This window comes from Sceloporus undulatus, chromosome 3 (genome assembly GCF_019175285.1).
Source record: "Sceloporus undulatus isolate JIND9_A2432 ecotype Alabama chromosome 3, SceUnd_v1.1, whole genome shotgun sequence".
NCBI lineage: Eukaryota > Metazoa > Chordata > Lepidosauria > Squamata > Phrynosomatidae > Sceloporus > Sceloporus undulatus.
The window spans coordinates 44,276,049-44,299,836 of record NC_056524.1 but is presented as its reverse complement, the minus strand read 5'-3'; the positions used below and the strand labels follow the sequence as shown (position 1 = coordinate 44,299,836).

Genomic DNA, 23,788 nt, shown 5'->3' with positions numbered 1-23,788 from the left:
AATTTAAAAATTTTAGCTCTCCCAAATCTCTATCTCCCAAACATATTTTACTTTCTTTTTTAAAAATGTACTTACAATTCTTCTTGCCGATAGTTTAAGTTTTTGACAGTGACTGCTACTGTTATAGAAACCACTAATGCTGGGCCTCCTGATTGAAACACAGAGAGTAATGATTTATTCTTAATTTAAATTAATTGTACTTAACAATCATTTATTGCTGATAAATGTAAAAAACAAAGAACTTGATCTCATAAAAGTTATGAAAGTTCTTGCTGCACAGATTTCTGACCATTATTGTTAAATTCACTACTCACAAATTTTGAAAAAGAAGAGAATTTCCAATCAAAACAAAAGACAATATTTGCCAATGTTTTAAGAGTGACAAAACAATAAGGGTTTATACTGAATCAAGTCTGATATTATAGGAATAGGTGGAAACACAAATAGAAAGCAATATTCTGCTTAATCAGAATCTCATTTCATTTTCTTCAAGGAAATGAATACCTAAGGAAGGCTGACCTAACTACAGGTAGACTAGTCAGTTCCACAGTGGCGCACAAATTATTTATTTATTTACTTGATTTATATCCTGTGTTTCTCCCAAAATGAAACACAAAAACATATATATATATATATCCCCCAGAATCATCAGTAGCATTCCAGAGGGCTCTGAACTGCATTCTAATTTTGCATGCAAACATCTTTGCCTTGTCTTATCTTGGCAGTGAAAAAACTTTAATCCAGTTGAAATACAAAGATTAATCTTTCAATAGTGTGGTGGTTATAATTTCACAAAAGGTCATGCACAGATAGAAGAAAGCCTTTAATACTTACCCCATCCAGTTAATAACATTGTTATATTAAAGGACCGAGAAAAATCTCGCTGAGTTTTTATTAATAGCAAATACAAGTGTCTTGAATTGAGTGCAGTCCATGTAAAAGTTGCCAGTAGGAAATAATGGAGCAAAGCAGCGACTACTGTGCAGCCATGGTTTGGATGTGGGAGCTCTATGTCTGACATGAGCATGGTGTTGGGAGCAGAGATCACAGATTCAGTCTTGTTGGCATTTGTATTTTCAATGCCAAAGATAAAGATAATATCAAATATCAGCAGAGCAGAACAGAGACTCACAAGGATCAAGGTAGTCGACATTTTCCGGCTTTTCCTATTGAATTGTATTCATGATACAATTACAAGACAAAAGGAGGGGGAGGGACACAAAAAAGGTAATCTGGTATAATATCCCTACAACTGTCCCAAATTGTCAGGAACAGTCCCAATGAATCCTCTGTCAACCCGCTTTTTCAACTGCTTCTGAAATGTCCCAGTTTTTCTCTCCTCTTTCTACTTTCTCCCTTTGTACACAGCTTACTTCAACTATTGCAAACTGGGTTCAAAGTGCAAAAGAGGTACTGGTATCATATTCTCGTAGATTTCCATAAACTCATCCTGGACTCACAGCCAAAGATTGTGGACAAGTTCCAGTCTGTGGACCAGCACACTGAGCAGCACTGATATAGTGAAATGGAGTTTAGAAGGTATGGCCCCACTCATGCCTGTTCCTTCCCATAACCATTACATGTTTTTACATAGGCCTCCACTTGACACAACCCTTTCTTTGTGCCTTACCTGATCCAAATCTGAACCACAATGGTAACAATAAGGCCAGCAATGGACAACCCACAACCAATTTGTGATAAGATTGTTAGAGGTCTTGAGTATTTGTAAACAGTCTTGAAGTTCTGTAAAATAATATTATTCATCATTAAAACATTACTTCACATGTGTAATGAGAGTCTACTAGAAAGAATGCCTGGTGGTATGAGTGGTTGATATTCCCTGCTAAGTTATCAGTGGCCCAGTCATGCCAGCTATTATTTTTGTTACAGAAATAACATTATAATGACCCAGAAAGGTTAGTTACATTCTATGTATCTATCACTAGATAAAAAAAATTACACACACACAAAACAACCACAATTACACCCCAGTGCTTTCTCCTTCAAAAAGAAGCAAAACCCAAGAAACTTATAACTTGAAGATAGGGAGAACTTGTTACCTAGAACACAGAGATGAAAAGATGCAATATATGCATTTGTTTCTCCAAACTATATGAGAAGAGTTACACCTTAAGAGAGGGCTTTGTCTCACATGTTATTTTTCTAGGCAAATCTGGTCTCAGCTAAGAGCAAACCCCTTATTATCATTTCTGTCCTTTAAAAATGGCGGTTTGGACTGCTTCTGATAGTGCCGCGGTTGCCATCTGCTCTCTTGCTTCTCTCAGCAGCTAAAAGATTACAATGCCTTTGCAGATGTCCAATCTTCTTACAGTAGAAACATTTTCGTTGCTCCCTCGAAGAAGCTGCTTGTTCCTGCCCATGCAAATCAGGCTTTGTTTGTTGTTTCGGCACAGTCTTTAAACTTGTTGCGGCATCCCTCTCAGACAACCTTCTCTGGTTGTCTTCCAGTATTCTAGCAGCAATTAAGTCTCTATTAAGATCTGCTTCTGGTAAGTTTTGTAGACTGGTAGTGATATTGTCCCAAGAAGAGTCTAGCGATTCTATTAAAATATAACACTGCTGCTCTTTGCTAATTTCCACTCCTCTTAGTTCAGCTTGCACAAATAAATCTTGCATGGTTTTTAAATGTTCTATCACACACTGCCCTTTAGCCATTTTTTGCCTGTATATTCTTTTAGACCATAGCATTTTTGCAAAGGCAGTTGAAGGAGTGTGTAATCTCTGCAAGGTATCCCACACATCCTTGGCGGTAGCTTTATCTCTGACGTCATTAATCAAGTCTTCTTCAAGCATGAGAAAAAGACAGGCTTTCGCTTTATTAATCTCTCTCTTTGGTGGCTGCATTTGCATCGGCTGCCAGCCCGGCTTCAACTGTCGACCACAGACCTTCCTTCACTAGTAGAGATTGGGCATAAATCTTCCAGGTAGAGTAGTTGTTTCTGTTTAATTTACTAAACTTTAGAATCTCCATCTTAATTTGTGCAGTGACTCAATTGACACAGTCCTTCTGAGTATGCACAGCTGACCCCTTCCGGGCTTAAACAGAAGACAGGATGATTTACTCACGGAGCTTATCAGTGCAGTGCAAACAGCTTGCTCTGATCTGTCTTCCACAAAACTGTCTTCCACTCTCTGGAACTTTCAGCTTCTGTGGATGCTGGATGCTGTAGTATCTGGGCACTTAGACTCTGGAGTACTTAGACACTGGGCCCGTAACCCTTGTCAGGGATGATGGGAGTTGTAGCTCTTCACCTCTGGCTCTAACTCACCACCTTGTTATGCAGCGGAGCTGACCAGCTTTGGTCAGTGGTTAATGCTTTTCTTCCAAAGCAGCAGAGTTTCAGAGAATAGGCTGAAGACCCTGACAAACTCTCCAAGCCTTCTCACTCTTCTTCCTCAGAAGTCTCCAAACTTCTCCAGGATCCTGCTGGCTCTTGTATCTTCACTCAAGACACCAGACAACTCAGTAGTCTTATATAAACGATCTACTTTATTCTACTATATACAAATACTAATGCCCTCACAATCTCCAATAACTCCACTCTACTCCAAACTACTCCACAATAACTACCCACAAAATACATAGGCAAACATAGCAATTATTATAGCCATTGTTAAACACCACACACTTAGTCAATTTCCACCCAGTGGGCATGTACATTCATTTGATTGGTTCACATAGTTCAACCCATACTTAAGAATTTCATCATTTCACCTTGTACACTTAATGAATCTCAGGTGCTTCCAATTGTACATTCTATAATTCTGTCCTTGGCATTCAAGCCTTCTAAATTACATTAGCTTTTACACCTGTGTGGCTTCTTAATTGCTTTTGCTTAGTCATTGTGACTTTCACATACATATTTTATTTCTTCTACTGTATGTCCCATGTTGCATTTTCCTTAACAGAAGGTACACAGGGCCTATGGGAGAAATGCACCCATCCAGTTCTGCATCCATTGGATCCTGATCAGTCAGATGAAACCATCTAATTAACAGGGGATGAGAACACTGTGGAAATAACAACTACATTCCTCTCTAGGACTCGCCAAAGCTAATGACAAAATCAGCCCATATTATGCTATTAATCTATCCCCAGCCCTGCAGTATCTTTCCTTCTTTAATACAACTTTGAATCAGTCACTACAGTGTGTAAATGTGAAAGTACAATATAGTGCAAGCAAAGGTAAAGAGCAGGAGTTTAAATATTGGCATAGTGAGGGGGCGAGGAGGCAGGATTTATATGAAAAGATTATCCTACCATTAACACTGCAAAATTAGTTGTATGGTTACAGCTACACTTCAGTAACTCAGGTGATTCCGTCTCTTTTATACAGCCTGATGTATTCCAGTCATTCTGTGAGTAATCCCAAAAGACGCATGCATGATTGTACAGCTGAAGTTTTGAGCTGTTGAACTGCAGATTTTGAATTTTAAAAGAAAGATTGAAAAGATGTTGTAAGTGTACCACTCAAGATAGCTTTAACTGTAAATTTGTCAGATTGCAACCAAGAGATTCCCTTTTCCCCCCTAAAGCATTTTCTTCTGCCATTAGGATGGGGTGAGGAATAAGAAAAACTGGAAAGAAGAGGAGGGGATAAAATATACCACAACTGGACAGAGAGTTTCTCAATTCATCCACAGATTTCAAGGCAAAGTTGGAATCTCTGCCTGTAATTTGGTAAATTTATTTGGATGTCATAATTTCTGGTTAGTAGCTGAATTACATTACAAATATTCAGTGTCCATGATTAATGAGAAAACCTTGTTATATCTACTTTTAATTACCCAACAGATTCTGTTAAACCACTAGTATATTTTAATTTATCTTTATATACCAATGATTAGAATTGTTGGTAACATTAGGCTAACAACAAGGCATTACATGTTTGCACTGAGAAACATTTATTTTCTTTTCATGTAATTTTCTCCTTTATATGAGATCAGAACCGACTTTTAAAATCCACATGCACCCAAGTTTTAAAAGTGAATTATTAAGTTGTATATGGTTCTCTGGTGCTTGAGGAGTGGGAGAGAAAGACTCAGAAATGTTTCATACACACAGTACATTTCTCTGAGTGTTGGTCTCTCTATAACCTTTGCAAAACTCACCTGTGGACTTAAGGCAATTTTAACATTATTGACCATAGTTCCATTAATGTTGCCAGAAATAACCCGATTATTGTAACTTTCTTCTAATCCAGTCCTATAGATTTTTGATGGGAAAAGTCTGTCATTTTGATACAGTACAAAGCCAGCTCTTTCACTTCCAGCTGAATATGTGAAAAGCAAATAGAAATGGCATATAGTTAATATAAACAAATGTATAATTATTTCATAATCTAATAATTGACTTTCAACAGAGACATGCCCTACAAAACTACTCCACAGGATTGCAGGAACTTCCTGAACAGATTTTTGGAAGGTTTAAGTGAGAGGAGAGAGTGAGAAAATCCATAAGAAGACTTCCACTCACTCATCCACTCCACAGGTTTCTGGCCTATGTGTGCAAAAAATGACACATGAGCTTATGGGTAGGAACAAATATTTTGCAACATAGTCAATGGACTTTATCACATGGGGGAAATAAGGGATTTCAGCACGCATCTTCCCAGGACAGTCACGTGATTGCGGTGAAGATTTTCACATGACATTGTGATTAGAGAGGACTTATCCCAGGAAGAACCAAGAATGCTCCAAAAACAAATCATTCACAGGGAAATCCCTGTTTAAACCCCCAATTTTCCCATGTGTGATAAAGTCCTATAAGATATTTAAAACTGTGAAATGTAGATAGTTCTTTAAGCAAATATTTTCTGAAGAAAAAAAATCATCATCAGCCTCATTTATTTTTTTTAGAGTTTTTAGTTTCATATATACAGCGAAGGAAAAGAATTATATACAGTACTGGCTCCAGCAACTGATGAATATGTGAAAATAATCATGATTTCACATGAAGGTTTTTTTCCAAAATCTTTGAGAGATAATAATATAGCATAGCAGTTATATGGTTTGGACAAAATGGTTATTCAACAGTAATCTGGGCACAGTCAGGGGACATGTGCGGCTGAGGAAGAAAGCATTTTATCGCATGCTGCACTGTCCTCAAGCTGGCCCCATGCAGAAACTTTCTGGCAGAGCAAAAACATGCGCCTGAGTCCTGACTGGGGCCAGCATGGTGCTGGGCAACGGCATGGGGCTGGCTTGAGGACAGTGCAGTGTGCGATAAAATGCATTCTCCCTCGGCCATGCGCATCCCCTGCTCAGGCCCAGATCGGAGGCGAAAAATGAGTGTGATAAGCTTCATGTTCTGTCAGAAGTGAAGAGCTAATTCAGGGTGGTTCATACCTTGTTCTGAGGGAATGTTAATTGTGAATTGAGCTAGACTTCCACAGGATTCATAGTCTTGATGACAAGGGTGTTGTTCGAACTTGAGTTTAGAGAAATAAAATACAGGGCCAAGTGGAAACAAATACAGGGCCAAATGGAAACAAAGTCGATTTTAAGCATTTAACATATTTGTGAGGTTATACATTTATAATACCAAATAAAGTTATCATCATTATATACAGTTTTGCATATCAATGTTTTCTTAAGGAAATTCTCAGAATCTTCCCCCCCCCCATAAATAATTTGTTACCTATATTTACAAAGAAGGAAATGAATATACTTACTGGCATTTGTGACACTGATGAGTATCTGAATTTCTGTAGTGATATCATTTTTCAGACTACTGGCTTGTTCCTCTATTATGATTCTGTCAGAAACTAAACCATTAGTTGACCCTGTATAAAAGAAAATTGGCAAGTGATTGTGCCTTACTTTATATTCCTGCACTCCAATCAATTAGAAACATCAGAAGCTTTCTCATTGTCTTTCTTTCTCCTCTTTGCTCTTTCAAAATTTCTTCCTTTCCCTCAGAAGATTGTGTGTGTGTGTGTATACACATCTTGTTTAGTACTGTGCCTGATATTAAGGAATTTCTATTTCCACATTATTTTTCTTCATCCTACTCCCCTAGTTAAGGTTTATTTATTCTACTCTAACATATATGGTTCCATACGCTATCTCCATATACTGTACATAGTTGCTTAGAGTTGGGTGAGTTGGTATGCACCTAGTTAGTTTCTTTTAAAAACACATATATAGATTGTATTATGATTGCACATTGATTTCACTGTATTGATGTGTTGCTCGTTGTTGTTATGTGTCTTCAAGTCATTTTTATGTCGATTCTAAGGTTTTCTTGGCAAGATTTGTTCAGAGGACATTTGTCATGGCCCTTCTCTGAGGCTGAGAGGAGGTCACCCACTGGATTTCATGGCTGAGCGGAAATCGAACTCTGGTCTCCAGAGTTGTAGTCTAAAACTCAAATCACTCTGCCATACTGGCTCCCACTGATTTGTTTACATATATTTACTGATGTCTTTCATGTCCCTTTGATAATTAACTTCATTGTTACAATAATGGGATTACTGTAATTCACTTTACTTGAAATCTCTGCTGAATACAACTGTACTACGCTGTTATAGCTATATTATTCCACTACACCCCAGAGATCCAGAAGCATGATCTCAAATTTATACCGGGTAACAACACCATACCTTCCAACTATTTGCTTTGGGAGGGACAGTTCAAATTACTCTTTTGTTGTCCCACTTCTTCAGTTGCTTTTGAAATGTCCCAGTTTCTGTCTCCTTTTCTCCTCAGCTTACATTGGTTTTTGCAAACGTAGTCTAAAGTGCAAAGTAGTTAACTCGGGAAGGGAAAAAGGGAGATGTAGAGGAGAAATCTTGCCTGTCTGTGTAGGCTCAGGCAAAAGCAAACTCCTGAAATCTCTCCTAGCTTGCGTTTTCTTTCTCATTAATAACTTTTACCAACTTCACCACACTCTGATATTGTTTGGCCACATGTGTGTCAATTTTCATCTGTGAAATGTTGATAGCTTCCCCTTAGGATCATCATATGTCAGAAACAACTTGAAGGCACACAACAACAACAGCAACAACAACAACAACAACAACAGTGCAACACAAGATATCTTCTTATGTTCCAACAGCCAACCACACGTAATAAACTCACCCTTCAGGGCACAAAAAAGAACTGCAGCAGAGGATTCTTGAAGATCAACTCTTCGAACTGCAACATTAGGCTGTACCACCTCTTCAAGGGAACTGCTACTCACAGAGAAGTTTTGCATGGCCATTGTGAGACTGCAATGAAGTGAAAGAGTTAAACTATGCTAGCAGAAAAGAAAGAAACATACCTGTGAGATATCTATGAGCTCATGATCTTCAGTAACCTAGTGACATATTTAATTGGGCAATGGACAACAGGAAGACTATACAAATCAACTTTATATTTCTTACCTTACATAGACTCCTTGTGCCCACCCACAGTCCCCAAACCACTCAGCAGGCCCCTTCTGATGGGAAAAAACATGTGGCAGAAGGGGTTTTGTGTGTGTGTGTTCTTGGTTTTTTGTTTTGCTTTTTAAATAAATATATCCAATTAACATTTCTATTGTTCCAGATTATTTGTTATAATTGCCAGCATCACTTGCAACATTTTATTCCCTCCCTCAAATGGGCTTCTTTTTAAATCTGTGACGTATTGAAACATGTTCCTTTCTCTTTTCCTTTTTTTTCAATTTAGAGTGACAGTCCTATAGCACAGCAGTGCATCAGTGAAATGGCACTTTTGCAATGTAACTCCATAACTCTTTTTCAAAAAATTAAAAATTCATAGAGGATAAAATCTACTCTTCACAAAACAGCTCACAAAAAGAATGGAGGACGTGGACATGGAGTCAACAACAGCAAGTGAGATCCAAAGCTCTGTACTACAAGAACTCACACATCCTTAGACAAATATGAACAGCCCAGAGAGATGAGTGAGGAGTTAAAAAGTGAGCAAGCAAGAGGATGAGATAGCTGGTTCTTTTATGCTAAACCTTCTGTCCTGAAGTCTTCTACCCAGATGGAATGAGTGAGCAGCCACCAGGGGTGTGTGTTGGGGGGGGGGGGGGTGTCCTTCCTCTGGACAGCAGATAGGTCCCGCTGCCCTTGTTGTGGTATTCTACCTCCCCTCTTTTAGTCACTGTTGTGGAGCAAGGAAAGTAAGTAGAGGTTTGCATTTATTCTGTTATTCATCTATTTACAGCTGCTAATCACTTGATGTTCCTCCAAATAAAAGTGCATAGCCTAAATGTATTTGCTACATAGATATACTTCCTCATGTAACATGTCTCACTCATGGTATCTGTGAAGCACACTTTGAGCTTCTGAAGAGGAACAGGTTTTTGTGGGAAAGTGAAGTGAAGAAGACAGCAAAGAGCAATAATTAGCTACAGTTTGCCCTTCCTTTACGCGGGGAATCCATTCTAAAAACACAGAAAAATGCCGGATTGGGCTGTAGGGCTGCTGGTGAGGTTGCCCTGGCCCCAATCCAGTGTGAAAAGGGGCAGGTGCAGGACGCCTCTTTGGGGCGGTCTGTACTGGGCCATAGTGAATCTCAAGTGTTTTGTGATACTAAAAGCATTTTCTTGGTCTCCTCTTTCACTAGTGCTTTGCTGCTATTATGTACAGTTCTTTCCAGTCAACTCCAATGTATGTCAATACTACTCTAAGGTGTGTTTTTTTTAGGCAGGGGGGGTTTGTAAGATTTCTTCAGGGCAGTGGCATCATTAAAGGAGTGCAGGGTGTTTGGACTACACCAGGTGACACCCTAAGGGTTGGTGACACCACTGTACCTCAAATATTTCAGTCTTAGCAGAAACAGGCTGTGGTGTTTGCTTTATAATGCTTTAAGAGATGGTATGAGTGAGCTGAGGCTCAGTGGGAGAGAAAGGGAGAGTCCCAGATTTTTTAAAAATATATAATTAAAACTTCAAATTTCAATATTTACAAAAATAAATTAAAAACAAATTGTAGATTTTTTTTAAAAAGGTATTATTTTAAATTTTCCTTAAAAACATCACATTTTACCAAAGTTTCACTTTAACCACATGAAACCATGTATGTGCAAATACATTTAGGCTATGCATATGCTACTGTGATTTAAAGGTATAATTTTAATTTTTTCAGTTGTTTATGTTACAACAATTGTCATTACATTCAGTAATGTATAGGAATTACGATTTATGAGTAACATTAGTGCAAAAACACTACTAAGCATTCTGTATGATGTGGTATGGGAGGAGGTCAAAGGGCCTTGAGTTACTGCACTGGGAGACACCAACCCTAGGGATGCCACTGTCTAGGGGAAGTTTTACAATGTCTTCCTTTTAGCCTCAGAGAGTGTGATTTGCCCAAGGTTATCCTGTGTGTTTCCATGGCTGAGCAAGGACCTGAACCCTGGTATCCTACAATCCTAGTCCAACAGAAGGAAAGAGGAATATTTGCACCAAAACAAAATGATCCTAATGTTTACTGCTGAAACACTTGTAGCACTTTGAGTATAACTTTTGTATAATAGTAAAGAAGGCTCTGTGGAAATTGCTAAAAATAAATTTCTGAAACATTGCCTGAGTCTAGATGTGACATGTCATCAGTGGAAGAGGGAAGAACACAAGGGAGTGGACAGAAAGGATATTTCAAGAAAGAGTCTAGATGCAAATCTGTGAATATGAAGGTGAAATCAACACCAAAAGAACTGGAAACTTTCGATACTTCCAGATACTTTTTTCTCTTCAGAGTGACCCCTACATCTTAGGAAACAAGTCTCACTAAACAGAAACTTACTTCTGTGGAAAGTTGTTTAGTGGAAGTATCACTCTTAAAGATAAGTCATATATGAACACACATAAACAAAAGATGGAATGGGAGTTTTTATAACTAAACTAAAATATTGACATTACCTTATTGTAGAATTAGTGAGGTCATCATTTGTCAAACTAAATTCAGTCTTGTTGGCGTCCAGAAGCTGGCTTACTGTTGCAACTGCAGCAGCTGCTGCCTACCAAGATGTTTTTAAAGGGTGGGTTAGGGCATTGATTTTAATTGTTATGCCATTTTGTTGTAACAGAATATTTGGGAAATTGTGGATATTATTTCAAAGGTAAATGCAGAGATACCAACTAGCCCCAAGGAACAAGAGTATTTCGATCAAATAAAGCAGGGCACATACACTAACCCTAAGGACAAAACATAAGCAAATAAAATCTCTGTTTCCAAAACTAAAGTGCCAGGTTTACACATAGGCATGATCTAGGGAGATCATTCACATATAAAATAACTGGAAATGGGATTCAGTCCATCCAGCATATTGTTATCCAACTGTCTGTTGACAAAAATACAGTCAAGCATCCACAGCTTCAAAATATTCAAAAACTATATAAACTCCACAAAGCAAATCTTAATTTTGCCATTTTATATAAGAGGCACCATTTTACTACACCATTGTATTTAGTGGGACTTGAGCATCCACAGATTTTGATATCTACAGTGGGGTCTTGGAACCAAACACCAGCAGATACCAAGGGCCCACTGTAATTTGTTTTTGTCAATTTTGCCATCTTTTCTTTTTTCCATGGTGAACAGTTCTAAAGCCTCTTTTTGCTCCAACTACTCTATCAACATCTGAATGGTAGGCCCTGCAAACAAGCCCCACTCCAACATTGTATGGTCTGACTTGCCCCATATCCTGGCATCTGTAAGTGCACAGCTACATCTGTGAAGGACAAGGAGGCAGGACCACTCAGAGCATGTGACATAAGGGGCAGAGCTTAGTATTGAAATAATACATTGGATTTATAGACCCCCTTTCTCCCAAAAATGGTGTGCAAAATATATGAGTGATTGAAATTAATGAGGCTTTAGAAGAACTCGAAACTCTTCAACTTATATATGCACAAAACTGTAGCATGTGTCCCTAAGGGCATAGCCTATGTGCGTTTTGCCTTCTACTAGTCCCTGTTCCAATTGCACTACTTGTCATTGATGGTATAACTTGCCTTTGATCATGTACTCAACCAGGGTTGCCATAATTCTTTACTATAAATGGGACAAAATTTAGCCCAAAATGTAGGACATTTAAGGTCCTCCATTTTTCTTAAATGTCCTACATTTTGGTCTAAATTTTGTCCCACATTTTGTCCCGGTTTATAGTAGAGAATTATGACAACCCTATACTCAACACACCACATATCTGGAACATGGACAGCCTTCCATCCACTAATCAAACCAAGACTTGCTTAACTTCAACAAGATGGTGCACCATGCCTCAGAACATTATTATTTACAATGTCCTCCTTTAAATCCTCCCACAGCCCGCTTAAACAAAATTTTCTTAAATGATGACATTTAATACTAGATAGATACCTGCCTAGACTCCCAATAAATTTTGTTAAACATTCAGAGTAGGGAACCAGACAGAAAAAAGTGTGTTTATAGCAAACAAATGTTCAAGACTATTGAAGTCCCTCTTAGGAATAATTTGGGTTCTGTAAATTAAAATTATTTGGCTGATTCTTGAGGACTGGGATCTTTTGGTTGAGTTAGAATGGAATTATTTAGCATCCATTAAATAGGGGGTACACCTCTGATGCTTCCATAAACCCCATGTAAAATATTTTGTGAGGCCTTGTGACACTCACCTCTCCAGGTACAACATGACTGGGCAGATTGAGAATCTTGTCTGCAATTGAAGCAGCTAAGGAAATATTATCACTTTTCAGTTCTTTTGGTTTGGAAGTAAGAATCTGTGTGTCAGTGGCAATGCTTGTGATTTCTGCTGTTGCACTCTCATTCATAGATTGTACCTGTTAAAGGAAGAGGACATTTGAATCCAACAAAGAAAACACACAACAATAACCATCTTTGGAACCAAATAACAATGCCGCATAATTCAGTTTTGTAGATCAGGGATGGGACAACTGTAGCTCTCGGAATGTTCTTGGACTTTCAGTTCTCATCGCTCCTGGCTAAGCATGGCCAATAGTTGGGGTTGATGGGAGTCACAGTACCCACCAGCATTTGGAGGGTTCAATTTCTCTACCAGTAGTATAAATTGAACTACCTTATAATTCTCCTTCCAAATGAATCTGTAAAACAAATTGTATCCTCTCATCCTAGACAGTTCTTTGCATTTATTTCTTTTTCTAGAATGCCATAGTGAGTCTATAGCAATAATTCCTAAAAGAGGATTCCCATTTCCAAGGATACTGCAGTCTAATGCAGGCTTCATGAAGCCAGTACATATCAAATTTGCCATGGCTAGGGACATTAGAAGTTGCAATTTGTCTGAAGAGCATCCAACTTGTTGAAAACTGGATAATGGGTCATCTGAATAAACACTATCTGCAAGAGTTACTGTATATACTCATGTACAAGACTAGAAATTTTAATTAGAAAAATGTCTCCAAAAACCTGAGTTGACTTATCCATGGTTCAATATAAGCATTGTACTTTGATGCTTATAAAAAAGGGAACCATCCCCTGGAGAAACCCAAGTGTGTAATCTATCTTAGAAGCACTGACTCTACTCTGTCATCCATCCAGCCTTTTGGGTGAGCACAAACAGGTATGACTTCTGGAAGTTTGTAAGTTCTTTAGTGTTGTTTTCCTTTGCTGCATCCTTTAGATTCTTTGTTACATGCCCCTAAGTATTACCCTCAACTTATCTATGGGTCAGATCAAAATCCATATTTTTGGCCCCAAAACCTGCCTTCGACTTATACATGAGATCAACTTATTGTCAAGTATATATGGTACTTCCACTCAGGCTATTCAGCTAGAGTCTCCATTTGGCTATTCAGCAATCCCACAACTTATAGCATGTTTACAACATTTCATTTTTACAGAATAGTACTACTTGTGATTAACCTGCCTCTTTCACCTTCTTTATTCACCTGCTAGGGTGTGTCTCAAAAAATAAAATAAAAAATGCCTAGGCATGGCTAGACATTTATAGATACAAAATCCTCTATTTTATACTTTCCAGGTTGGCTGACCTTATTCACCTCCCCCATGTCTCAGCCTTAGGTTAACTAGGTACTTGCAGGAATCATTTGGAGGAGGTCATCTTGAATTCCCCTCCCAGCCCACATAAGAATACCTTACATTGTGATAGGAACTTCCCTTTGTCTTTGTGAAAGGCTTTCAGAGTGGTTTACCATTGCCTTAATCAGTACTAACTCCTTTGGAGTTAGCTATGGTGCCACTGCCATTGTCTCTGAGAGGTCCTCTGCCAGTTATCACTCTCCCCAACTGCTGCTGCTGCCCAGTAGCTGCCCAATTTAGCACATTTAGTCTGACTCCTCAGCAAAAGCCTATCTGACTAGCTTCTTTCCTCACAGGAGCATGCAGTCCCACCACCACAGAAAGGTAGTGCCAAAGTGGGTTTGTTTTTCTGCATTTATATCTACATGACATTTCACTAAATAGACTGTATTGGAAACTGGAGTTGCCTATTGCAAGGATTAGACTCACTCATGTGATGAACTGCTTGGCTGATGTGTAGACCTCCTTGTTTTAAAACTATTTAAAGAGAATACAGAAAATGAAGTCTATCATTGGCCCAGTACACACTGCCAGGAAGCAGTGTCCTGGTGGCGATAGTAGGGCTTGGGAGCACGCACCAACCGCATGCTCCCAAGCCCTATGACATGCGGGCAGTGCCATTATTGAGCAGCACCACCCACACAGGGGGCATATAGATGACATGTGGGAATCTGAGCACCCACACGTCTTTTAGAGAACGCGGCATCATAGGGCTGCGGCATAACCCTTACAACAATGCAAAAAAGAAGCTGCTTTAGGCAGCTTCTTTTTTGCTGCACAGCATTCCCCTGTGGTTTGGTTGCTGTGGCAAAGCTGCGCAGCAAAGTGGGGTGGCATTTCAACAACAGTGTGTACCGGGCCACTGTCTACATATAAAAGCCTTTCATCTGGATCCCCAAGGGTCCATGTTATAAGCTATTAAAATTCATATGGGTTATTAATAATATGGATGAAGGATTACAGCAAAGGTGTCTTGCAGCCAATCCTACTTTACAGGGTTGGAGGTACAATGGGCAGGCCTTCCCTGATTGATTATATCCAGAACCAACTGAATCCCCCCCCCCATCTCACCATGTCTCCTCCTCATTTGTCTTTATGTAATGATTTTTTATGTATTGTCATGTATTTTAATTATGTTTTTATTACTTTAAATTTTTTATAGCTGGGTGGGAGGGTTGGGGTTTTGTGGACTCTTGTTGTTTTTATTATTGTACATCACATAAATCATGTTGTTACCCACCTCGATCCCCAAAATGGAAGAGGCGGGATATAAATAAATATTTCATTCATTCATTTCAAACAAACATATCATTTGTCCCAACTCCAGAGTAAAATATTAGTATGTGGTTCTTCATGTCTTGAGAGGGGAGTTAATTGAAATTTTTGGCCGCTGTCAGTATTCCAAACTGTTCCCAACTGTTCCCCTGTTTCTGGGATTACAAATTGAGACAGATAAGATTTTTCTTTCAGATAGATGCATTTTGTTTGATTAATGTTACAGTCTAAATGAAGGGGCCATTGTGGAAACCGGTGCACAATTTTGTAACTTCCCTCCACACACATACCCCCACAGCTTCCCCAACATCTGTACTGTACTACAAAATCCTCCAGCTAGTCTAGTTTTTAAGCAATGCACTTTATTTAGTACTCACTAGGTGGCAATGCAGCTCCAGAAATCATATTGTTATGTATGCAGGTTAAAATAATCCAACAAATAAATATTAAACAGCTGTTTCAAAAGTAAAAATGAGCACACACCATGTGATGATGATCTCACATTTGTATAAGAGCATCTTTGCACATACACTCAAAGCAAATGGGAAAGAGCAAGGAGGAAGGCCACAAGAGGAAATCTATGTCAGGGAGATTGAAAACAATGTGTGTCCAAGCAAATAAACATTCCATCTGACTTGAACATTCCAAGATATCTCTAAAGGTGAAAGCACCCATATCCAATCTCCAACCATTGAAAATGTTAGTTTGAAAAGGCCAAACCCACTTGTTTCTGTTTCCTTTCTTAATTCTCCATGAAGTCCTGCAGTTTTTGTCACATGCAAACAACTAAATTAAACATGATCCTAAGGGTGGGGAGAGGGAGGAATTTACCATCCATCCATTTTCCAGTTGTTGAGAAGACCCACTATTTTTCAGGACTATTAAAGTAATTTCTAGCTGTATTTACTGTTTACTATCCAGTCTGCAGATATTGTGTGTATATGTGTCTTCAGGTTACCTGTTGACAAATAGCAAGCCATGAATTTCACAAGGTTTTCTTGGATGAGGAATACTCACAGATGGTTTTGCCAGTTCTTTCCTCCATAATACAGCCTACAGAACGTAACCTTCATTGGCTCTCTTCCATTGAAGTACTAACCAGAACTCACCCTGCTTAGATTCCAACATCAGACAGGATCCGGCATCTTTGAGATATTTAGGCTCTGCAGATCTTGCAGCACTACATTTGATATGAGCAGTAATTGCAATACAACATTACCTTTTCAGACAAGCTGAGAAGGGTCACATTGCAATCCATTATGCTTGGTAGTTGAAGAGTAGGTATTCCATTTTTTCTAGTGCACATCCGAGTTCCTTTCGGAGTACCACCTATTAATATTATAGAAAACAAAAATGCTAAGTTAAATGCAAGATTATAAAGCAATCATAATGTTCTTGTCATCACTAGGTTTCCTATTCTTCAGGAAAATGTCTACATTGAAAGTATTCTGATATTTAGTTGCACGTTTTACAAACCAACACAACAGCAGACCACTCTAGATGAGATTATTGGTAGAGCTGCTACCATGTCATAATCCTTGTCAATTTGTAGGGGCCAGGGAAGGGGAAATGTTTTTTCCATCTCAAGGGAGGGCAGAGTTTAGTGCTTGAGACTGGGGACAGGTATGTTTAGAATACTGTTCACCCCCAAGACAACATACTTCTGAAATAATTTCTTCTCCAGCAGGAGTATTGTGCTGGTGGCAAATAATAAAATATCCAGAGCTTATTATTCCTTATTCCCTGATAAACTCCTAACTGAATCATTCATCTATGTCAGTCCTAGAGCTACTTGTCAAATGCCACACACAGTGCGGCTACACTTGCATTACTTTATGTAGGCTTATGTGGTGAACTGCCAGTGATATCAGTGATGCCCTATGAAAGAGTTCACCACTCCACCATGAAAACAATATGTCTACTATATCCAACAGCCCCTTAACTATCCTTTGGTAGATTACCCTACTTATCAAGACATGCTGTATCTAAACTATTATTTCAAATGCACTATCATGCAAACAATGCCCACATCAGCATGATATAGTTCTTTCAGCTCATCACTTTAAAGTGAAATCATATTCAAGTTGTTTATGTTCTAAGTATGACATTAATTAAAGCTTATTTTATATAGTTCTTTTAAGGGCTGTAAGAAATCATGGCATAAAGGTTGAGGAAAATGCACCATGACTTTTTAAAAAAGTAATAAAAATTATAGTTGCATAGTTAGCACAGTAATGTTATAGCAACAACACATCACCTGTTGCACAAGTAGTTGAACAAATGTTTTCAACCACTATTAATCATCCTCATGTCCATTTCGTACTATCAAACCCCATTCAGGATGAGTGAAAGATGTGGCTTTAAAAATATATCCACTACAAACAGTAGTCTACCCAACTACCATCATGTGCTGTATATGTGTATAAGACAAAGTAGTTGTGATAGTCCTGGATTCAGTTGGAGAATTTTGTCTTGATACAATATTTTCAATCACTCTTTAACTCAATTTAACATAACAAAGAAGTGAAAAAGAAAGAAAAACACATACGATTTGCAGTGCTGTTGTCACACTTCTCAATGGAATATCCATATCTGCCAACAATAATTATTTCAAAACTAAGAATATCTTCTGAAGAGTTGACTTTATAAGTGCTTGAATCACAGAAGTTAACTGAATAAGGAAAGGAAACAACATCTTTCTGTTAGTTGCTTGACTGTTCAGAAAAGTTTTCAAGCTTATGTAAAGCAAATCTAAAATTAGGGTCCTTCTTTCAAGTGATTAGTATTTCCATAAGCACAGAATTGCCAGATAATGTGTTAAAATAAAGAGTATTCTGCTGCTGTAATACCTGTTTTTATAGAATGTAACAAAAATAATGTGGAACTGAAGGCATATATCTTTGGCTAGGAGCTTAGATATACTGTATATTTCTACCTAAAACAAAAGAAATAAGAGGGAGTTTCTTCTTTTAAATCTTGCATGTAAATGAAACTTAGGGCCGAGACAGACAGGCAGGAAAATGCTGCCCCTTTTTGCTGCATAGCGTTGCTGCAGCAACCAAATAGCAAGACACTGCTGTGCAGCAAAAAAGGAGCTACCTAGAGCAGCTCCTTTTTGCGACGTCATAACAGCAGCATCGCAGCCCTTATGACATTGCTTCCTGGAAGAGACGTGTGGGTGCTCAGATGCCCACACATCAACAACATGCCCCTTGTGTGGGCGGTGATGCTCAATAGTGTCACCGCCCACACATGGTAGGGCTTGGGACCGTGCGGTTGGTGTGCGGTCCCGAACCCTACTATCACTGTCAGGACACCGCTTCCTGGTGGTCTCAGCCTTTAGTTTTCAGTGTCATCTCTACCTGAAAAACAGGAATATTTTTCAATTGTTCACTGAATTTATTTATTTATTTATTTGCAGTATTTATACCCTGCCCTTCAGCCCTAAAGGCTCTCAATTATTATTTTAATTAGATGGTTCCCTGCCCTCAGGCTTACAATCTAAAAAGACACGATACAAAAGGAAAAGGGAATGGTGGTGGAGAAGGGGGTCAGGTCCAACAGTTCTTCTCTCCCTCTGAGGCCTGGACCAAGGCAGATAGACTGGAGAGAGGGCTCTCCTTCTTAATCGAGGCCAGGCACGATGGTGTTGGGCCTGTCCTTTCACTCCCTCCAGGTCAGAAGATGAAAGTTGGCAAAGAGGGAGGGCCTTCTTCTTCAGACCCGGTGGAATTGGGCCTGTCCTGAATGCATGATAGTTAAAGGAAACAATATGGTGCATGTTATCTCAATCTCCCACTCCCAGAGTATGCATATTAATTTGAAAATCTACATAGGACAGGATCAGACAGCATCTGGTACTCTGATTATCACTCACAATAAATATGTTGGATAGAGGTGGGGTGAGTTGTAATACAACAACCTCTGGGTTTCCACACATTCCTCAGCTTTGATTTAATACTTAATAGTAATACAACTTTAGGTATATGGAGTTCTTTCAGTTCTTTCAGGATCCCAAAATCCTATACAATTGTATGTCTATAGACTGTGTGACTACCTTCAAATGAATGCACACTGGAGTATCATTCCCCATCCTCATGTACATTCATGTTATGCAGCTTGAAAATCTGAAAAGAATTTACATGCATTCACAATAGTACCAAACAAAAAGTAATTGATTCATTTCCTGGTGGCGCAGTGGTTAAATGCCTGTACTGCAGCCATTCACTCAAAACCACAAGGTTGCGAGTTCAAGACCAGCAAAAGGGCCCAAGCTCAACTCAGGCTTGCATCCTTCCGAGGTCACTAAAATGAGTACCCAGACTGTTGGGGCAAATTAGCTTACTTGCTAATTAGCTTACTTGCTGTTCACCGCTATGATCTTTGGAATAGCGGTATATAAATTAAAACAAAAACAAAACAAAAACAAAAAAACCTAGCTTTTGAAATAAGTCTGCATTGTGGCTAACTTAATTATCAATGCTGAAAGACAAATGAAAAATGCAAGATGGACCCTCTAAGAATAAGAACATATTTTGTTGAACTTGGACCTTCTAGCATTGCTCTTTGTATCTGTTGAACAAATTGTGGGCCATGTGGCTTGAAATCAGAGAGTCAGAGGAGGGATTATTAGCCATCTAACTTGGGCATTTCCTGCCTATCTAGGCTCCCACAGTTGCCCATCTCTCCCGGAGGGTCCCTACAGCAGCCCTTCCCCTAAGTCCTGACCTTTCATCATAGTTCTCCCTCCTGGACCCTGTGCAACATTCATTATCACAATGGGGAATACATATGGAATGATGTACACAGGAAAATCCTGCTGTTATCTTTGACCACTGGTTCTTTTTCTAGATTCTAGACAAACCCACTGCTTGACTGCCACCAATGTGGTGATAAAAATAAGTCTATGCTGAGTTTCACCCATTTTAACAAATCTGTATTTGTCACTGAATAATGGGGCAGAAATGAACAAACATGCCCACAAGGTGCATTTTTATGTATATTTGCTTGAAGTGTTAATGCTTGATATTGGTCAGTGTACTTCTTAATCCTTTCAAATGTACATCAGAAAAAATAAAGTATGAAGCAGTCCCAAAACTCTGGGAAACAACCAATAAGAAAAAAACTGATCAGATTCTTATTAAAACTTATTTTAGCCTGAGTAAAAGGGTTAATTTATATATGCAATTTATTATCTCATCTATCACAATGCAATATATGGGTAGCACATTGGAAATGTTTTTATTGTTAAATCACCTACACAGACATGGATATGTGTACAAAACCCTTTGGAGAATGCTTCATGTGAATAAGGTTGTCCTGAGAGAGACTGGAAACAGTCATACCCATGACTATGGAGTGAAGGAAGGGTTGAATGGCTCAGTGCAAAAGCTCTTTTTTTTTCATTCACAATATCCCAGTTTCAAATCACAGCATCTCCAGTAAAATAATTAGTAGATAATGGGACTAAAGGTCTCCTTAAGACACTATAAAAATGCCATTTAATTGATTTCTAGACTGGTTGTTTACCATCTTGAAATTGTTTCCAAAAAGAACCCCAAGAAACTAAGGTAGACCTCAAAAATACAAAACATCTCTTCAGCTAAAAAATTATTGTAAAACTAAGAATTAGCAGGCTGAGCAACACACAACAGGGAAAGCCTGGGTGAAGTGACAGGTATTTAACAGGCTCCTAAACCATGCCACAATTGGTGGCTGCTTAATATCAGGAGGAAGGACGTTCCACAAGGTGAGTACCATCATGAAGAAAGTCCACATCTGTGTTGCTGCCAAATAGCAATCTGCAAGTCACAGGACAACTAGCAAGACCTCCACCAACGATCATAACGATTTCAGGAAGCTATATTAGGGAACACAATCTGTCAGGTAAGCGTACAGTCCTGTTCTGGAATTAATTCTTAGATTAATTCAGTCTGTGTGAGAAGATGAAGTTTCATCATTGAATGCTAGACCATCTTAGTAATTATAGATACTGGCAAGATAAGGAATGGACTACATCAAAATGCCTCTGTGAGTTACAGAAAAGAGAAACCACCTGTTTGTGCAAAACGTTTCATAGGATATGTATTGGCACTAACATCTGTAATGATTTCATTTAATAATTGTTCACAGCAAAGTCCTTACAGAAGGACAAATGAAAGGAAATGGGAGGCCAATAATCTAATGTGGTGCACACCCATAACTCATATGCAATCTTGTAATACAATTTTGCCATGGAGATATGTTCACATTCCAGGCAAAACTGTGTTCTTTTTCATCACTTTGTTCATTGGAAAGTTCATACTTAATTGATGACAAGCAGCCAGTACAATAATGTTCAGCTGTGGGATTCATTTCCTATTCTCTCTGTCTTATGAGAGAGGCATCAAATCAGTGCGGAAGTAGTAATCATAATTCTCAACTGTCTTTTATTATGAAATACACTCGGCATTAAAAAAAAACCTACTGGCCTGTTTCCAAATATTAATTCTTGACCATTGTTGAGAGAAATACCACAAATGGCTACAGCCATTAGTCTTGATAGCTTTAAAAGGGATAAAACAAATTGAGGAGAATAAGTGTGTCAATGAATACTAATATGAAAGCCAAATGGATCTTATTTACGCATACTTTTTTTAAATTGTTAGAGTAAATGGTATGCATTTGTATGCCAAATGTATACAACAGGAGTACACTTTTAAAAAATCAGGTTCCCAAAACAATATTTTAAAAATGACAATACTAATTACACACTATCACAACAAAATTGAATGGTCATCAGGAAAAATATTCAGGCAGCAACATTATAAACAGTTTAAAATGTTAAAATAAAATAAAAAGCATTTCAATCCGGAATTGAAAAGAACAAATCCCTGTTCAAAAATATATAGTGGGTCCTTGGTATCTGCTGGGGTTTGGTTCCAGGATCCCTGTGGATACCAAAATCTGTGGATGTTAAGTCCCATTATATTCAATGGCATAGTAAAATGGTGTCCCTTATGTAAAATGGCAGAATCAAGGTTTACTTTTTGGAAATATTATTTAATATTTACAATCTGTGGATGGTTGAATCTGTGGATGCAGAATCTATGAATACAGAGGACTGACTATACCTCTGAATATCAATGGTCTCCAGACATCAAGAGAGATCTGTTCTCTTCACACCAGCTTTTCAGGATAAGTTAGCTTGCCACTATTGGAAATGGAAAACTGGACTGGATACATCCTGGACTTATCCAGCAGGGCCCTAATGTTCTTAGGGGGGCTTGTTTTACAATCCTTTGTAAAATACATAGCCATTATGGTGCCATTGCCTTGAAGAAATTATCATAAATGGAGACTTCTTCCCATTTGGAGATACTGACGAAGTTACGGTAGACATTTACTTACAATCGAAAAATAGAAATTTGTGTGGATAGATTAAACTTGAGATACAGCAACTGTAATTTAAATACTAACAGTATATCTCACCGTAGCAAGTAGCTGACTTTCATGACCTCTACAGCAGAATTTCTAAACATTAATTTACAATGTATGTAAAGTTTACATACAACATAACAAAAATTTTGGTTTAAAGCCATCTGCTCTTCTTGTTTCTAACTGTAATTACTTCCTTTCCAAACCATCTCTCAAAAGGAAGTTTGGTAAAAGTTACAAGCAGAGGCTTCAGGTGTAACCAGTCATCTTGGGCTAGAGGTATCATAATTTATCAATTTTGAGTTAGAAAAATCTTTAATATTTGCAAATGCATATGTACTTTTAAATTATATTTCTGTAATTTGGAATTCAACTGATGGTCAACATGGTTGGATTATGCATGCTCCTACTGTAGCTAAAAGACTTATACTTCACAATTGGAAAGATACATATTCATCATTCCATGATTAGAAGACCTTACTGCTTTAGTTACCAATGAACTCACAGTTAAAGATGGCAGCTCCAGGTAAATGTATATTTGGACATATGGTCAGCATAGGTCAATATAGAAGCAGCCCATGTTCATACTTCATGTATTCCCCCCCCTTTTCCCCCACATTGCTTACTTTCTTGTCTTTTCTGTTTTTTACTTTTATTTGTTTTATATTTTAATAATTGAAAGAGAGACAGGCAGACAGATCAAACTCTTCAGGTCTAGTTGTGCAGGTCTATGGGACAAAATACAAAATAGGAATCCAAGAAGTTGTTTTATTCTGATCCATCTGTTATCTACTCCAAGAATGAGGAAAGTGTTGCCCACAGGCTGTGTGTAGCCTCACTGTCATTTTTGAGATTGATACCTTTATATGTAAGGTACATGCCTATCCCACATCTGCACTAACTAACAGTAGTTCTCTTGGCTTTTAGAAAGGAGTCTTTTCCAGCCTTGCCATGAAGTGGACTTGAGACATTTTTATGTGTGCAGAATATGCTCTAGTGCTAGGCTACAACCCTTTCTCTCATGAGGTGTTCCACCCTGCTGACATCGTGTTTAAAGTGGGTCACTGGCATTTGTC

General features: G+C 38.3%; 1 protein-coding gene across 1 annotated transcript in view; it reads right to left on the bottom strand.

Annotated features, from left to right (window-relative positions):
• The window catches only part of ADGRG7 (adhesion G protein-coupled receptor G7), a 42,075-nt gene that overhangs the window by 13,101 nt on the left and 5,186 nt on the right, over positions 1 to 23,788 (bottom strand). Inside the window, exons 3-13 of the mRNA XM_042460662.1 lie at positions 17,845 to 17,967; positions 16,516 to 16,625; positions 12,617 to 12,781; positions 10,880 to 10,977; positions 8,104 to 8,234; positions 6,696 to 6,806; positions 5,134 to 5,294; positions 4,283 to 4,438; positions 1,631 to 1,743; positions 835 to 1,166; positions 76 to 148 (exon numbers count right to left, since the gene is read on the bottom strand). Coding sequence (XP_042316596.1) covers positions 76 to 148; positions 835 to 1,166; positions 1,631 to 1,743; positions 4,283 to 4,438; positions 5,134 to 5,294; positions 6,696 to 6,806; positions 8,104 to 8,234; positions 10,880 to 10,977; positions 12,617 to 12,781; positions 16,516 to 16,625; positions 17,845 to 17,967 — 1,573 coding nt within the window. The remainder of the gene's footprint in view (positions 1 to 75; positions 149 to 834; positions 1,167 to 1,630; positions 1,744 to 4,282; positions 4,439 to 5,133; positions 5,295 to 6,695; positions 6,807 to 8,103; positions 8,235 to 10,879; positions 10,978 to 12,616; positions 12,782 to 16,515; positions 16,626 to 17,844; positions 17,968 to 23,788) is intronic.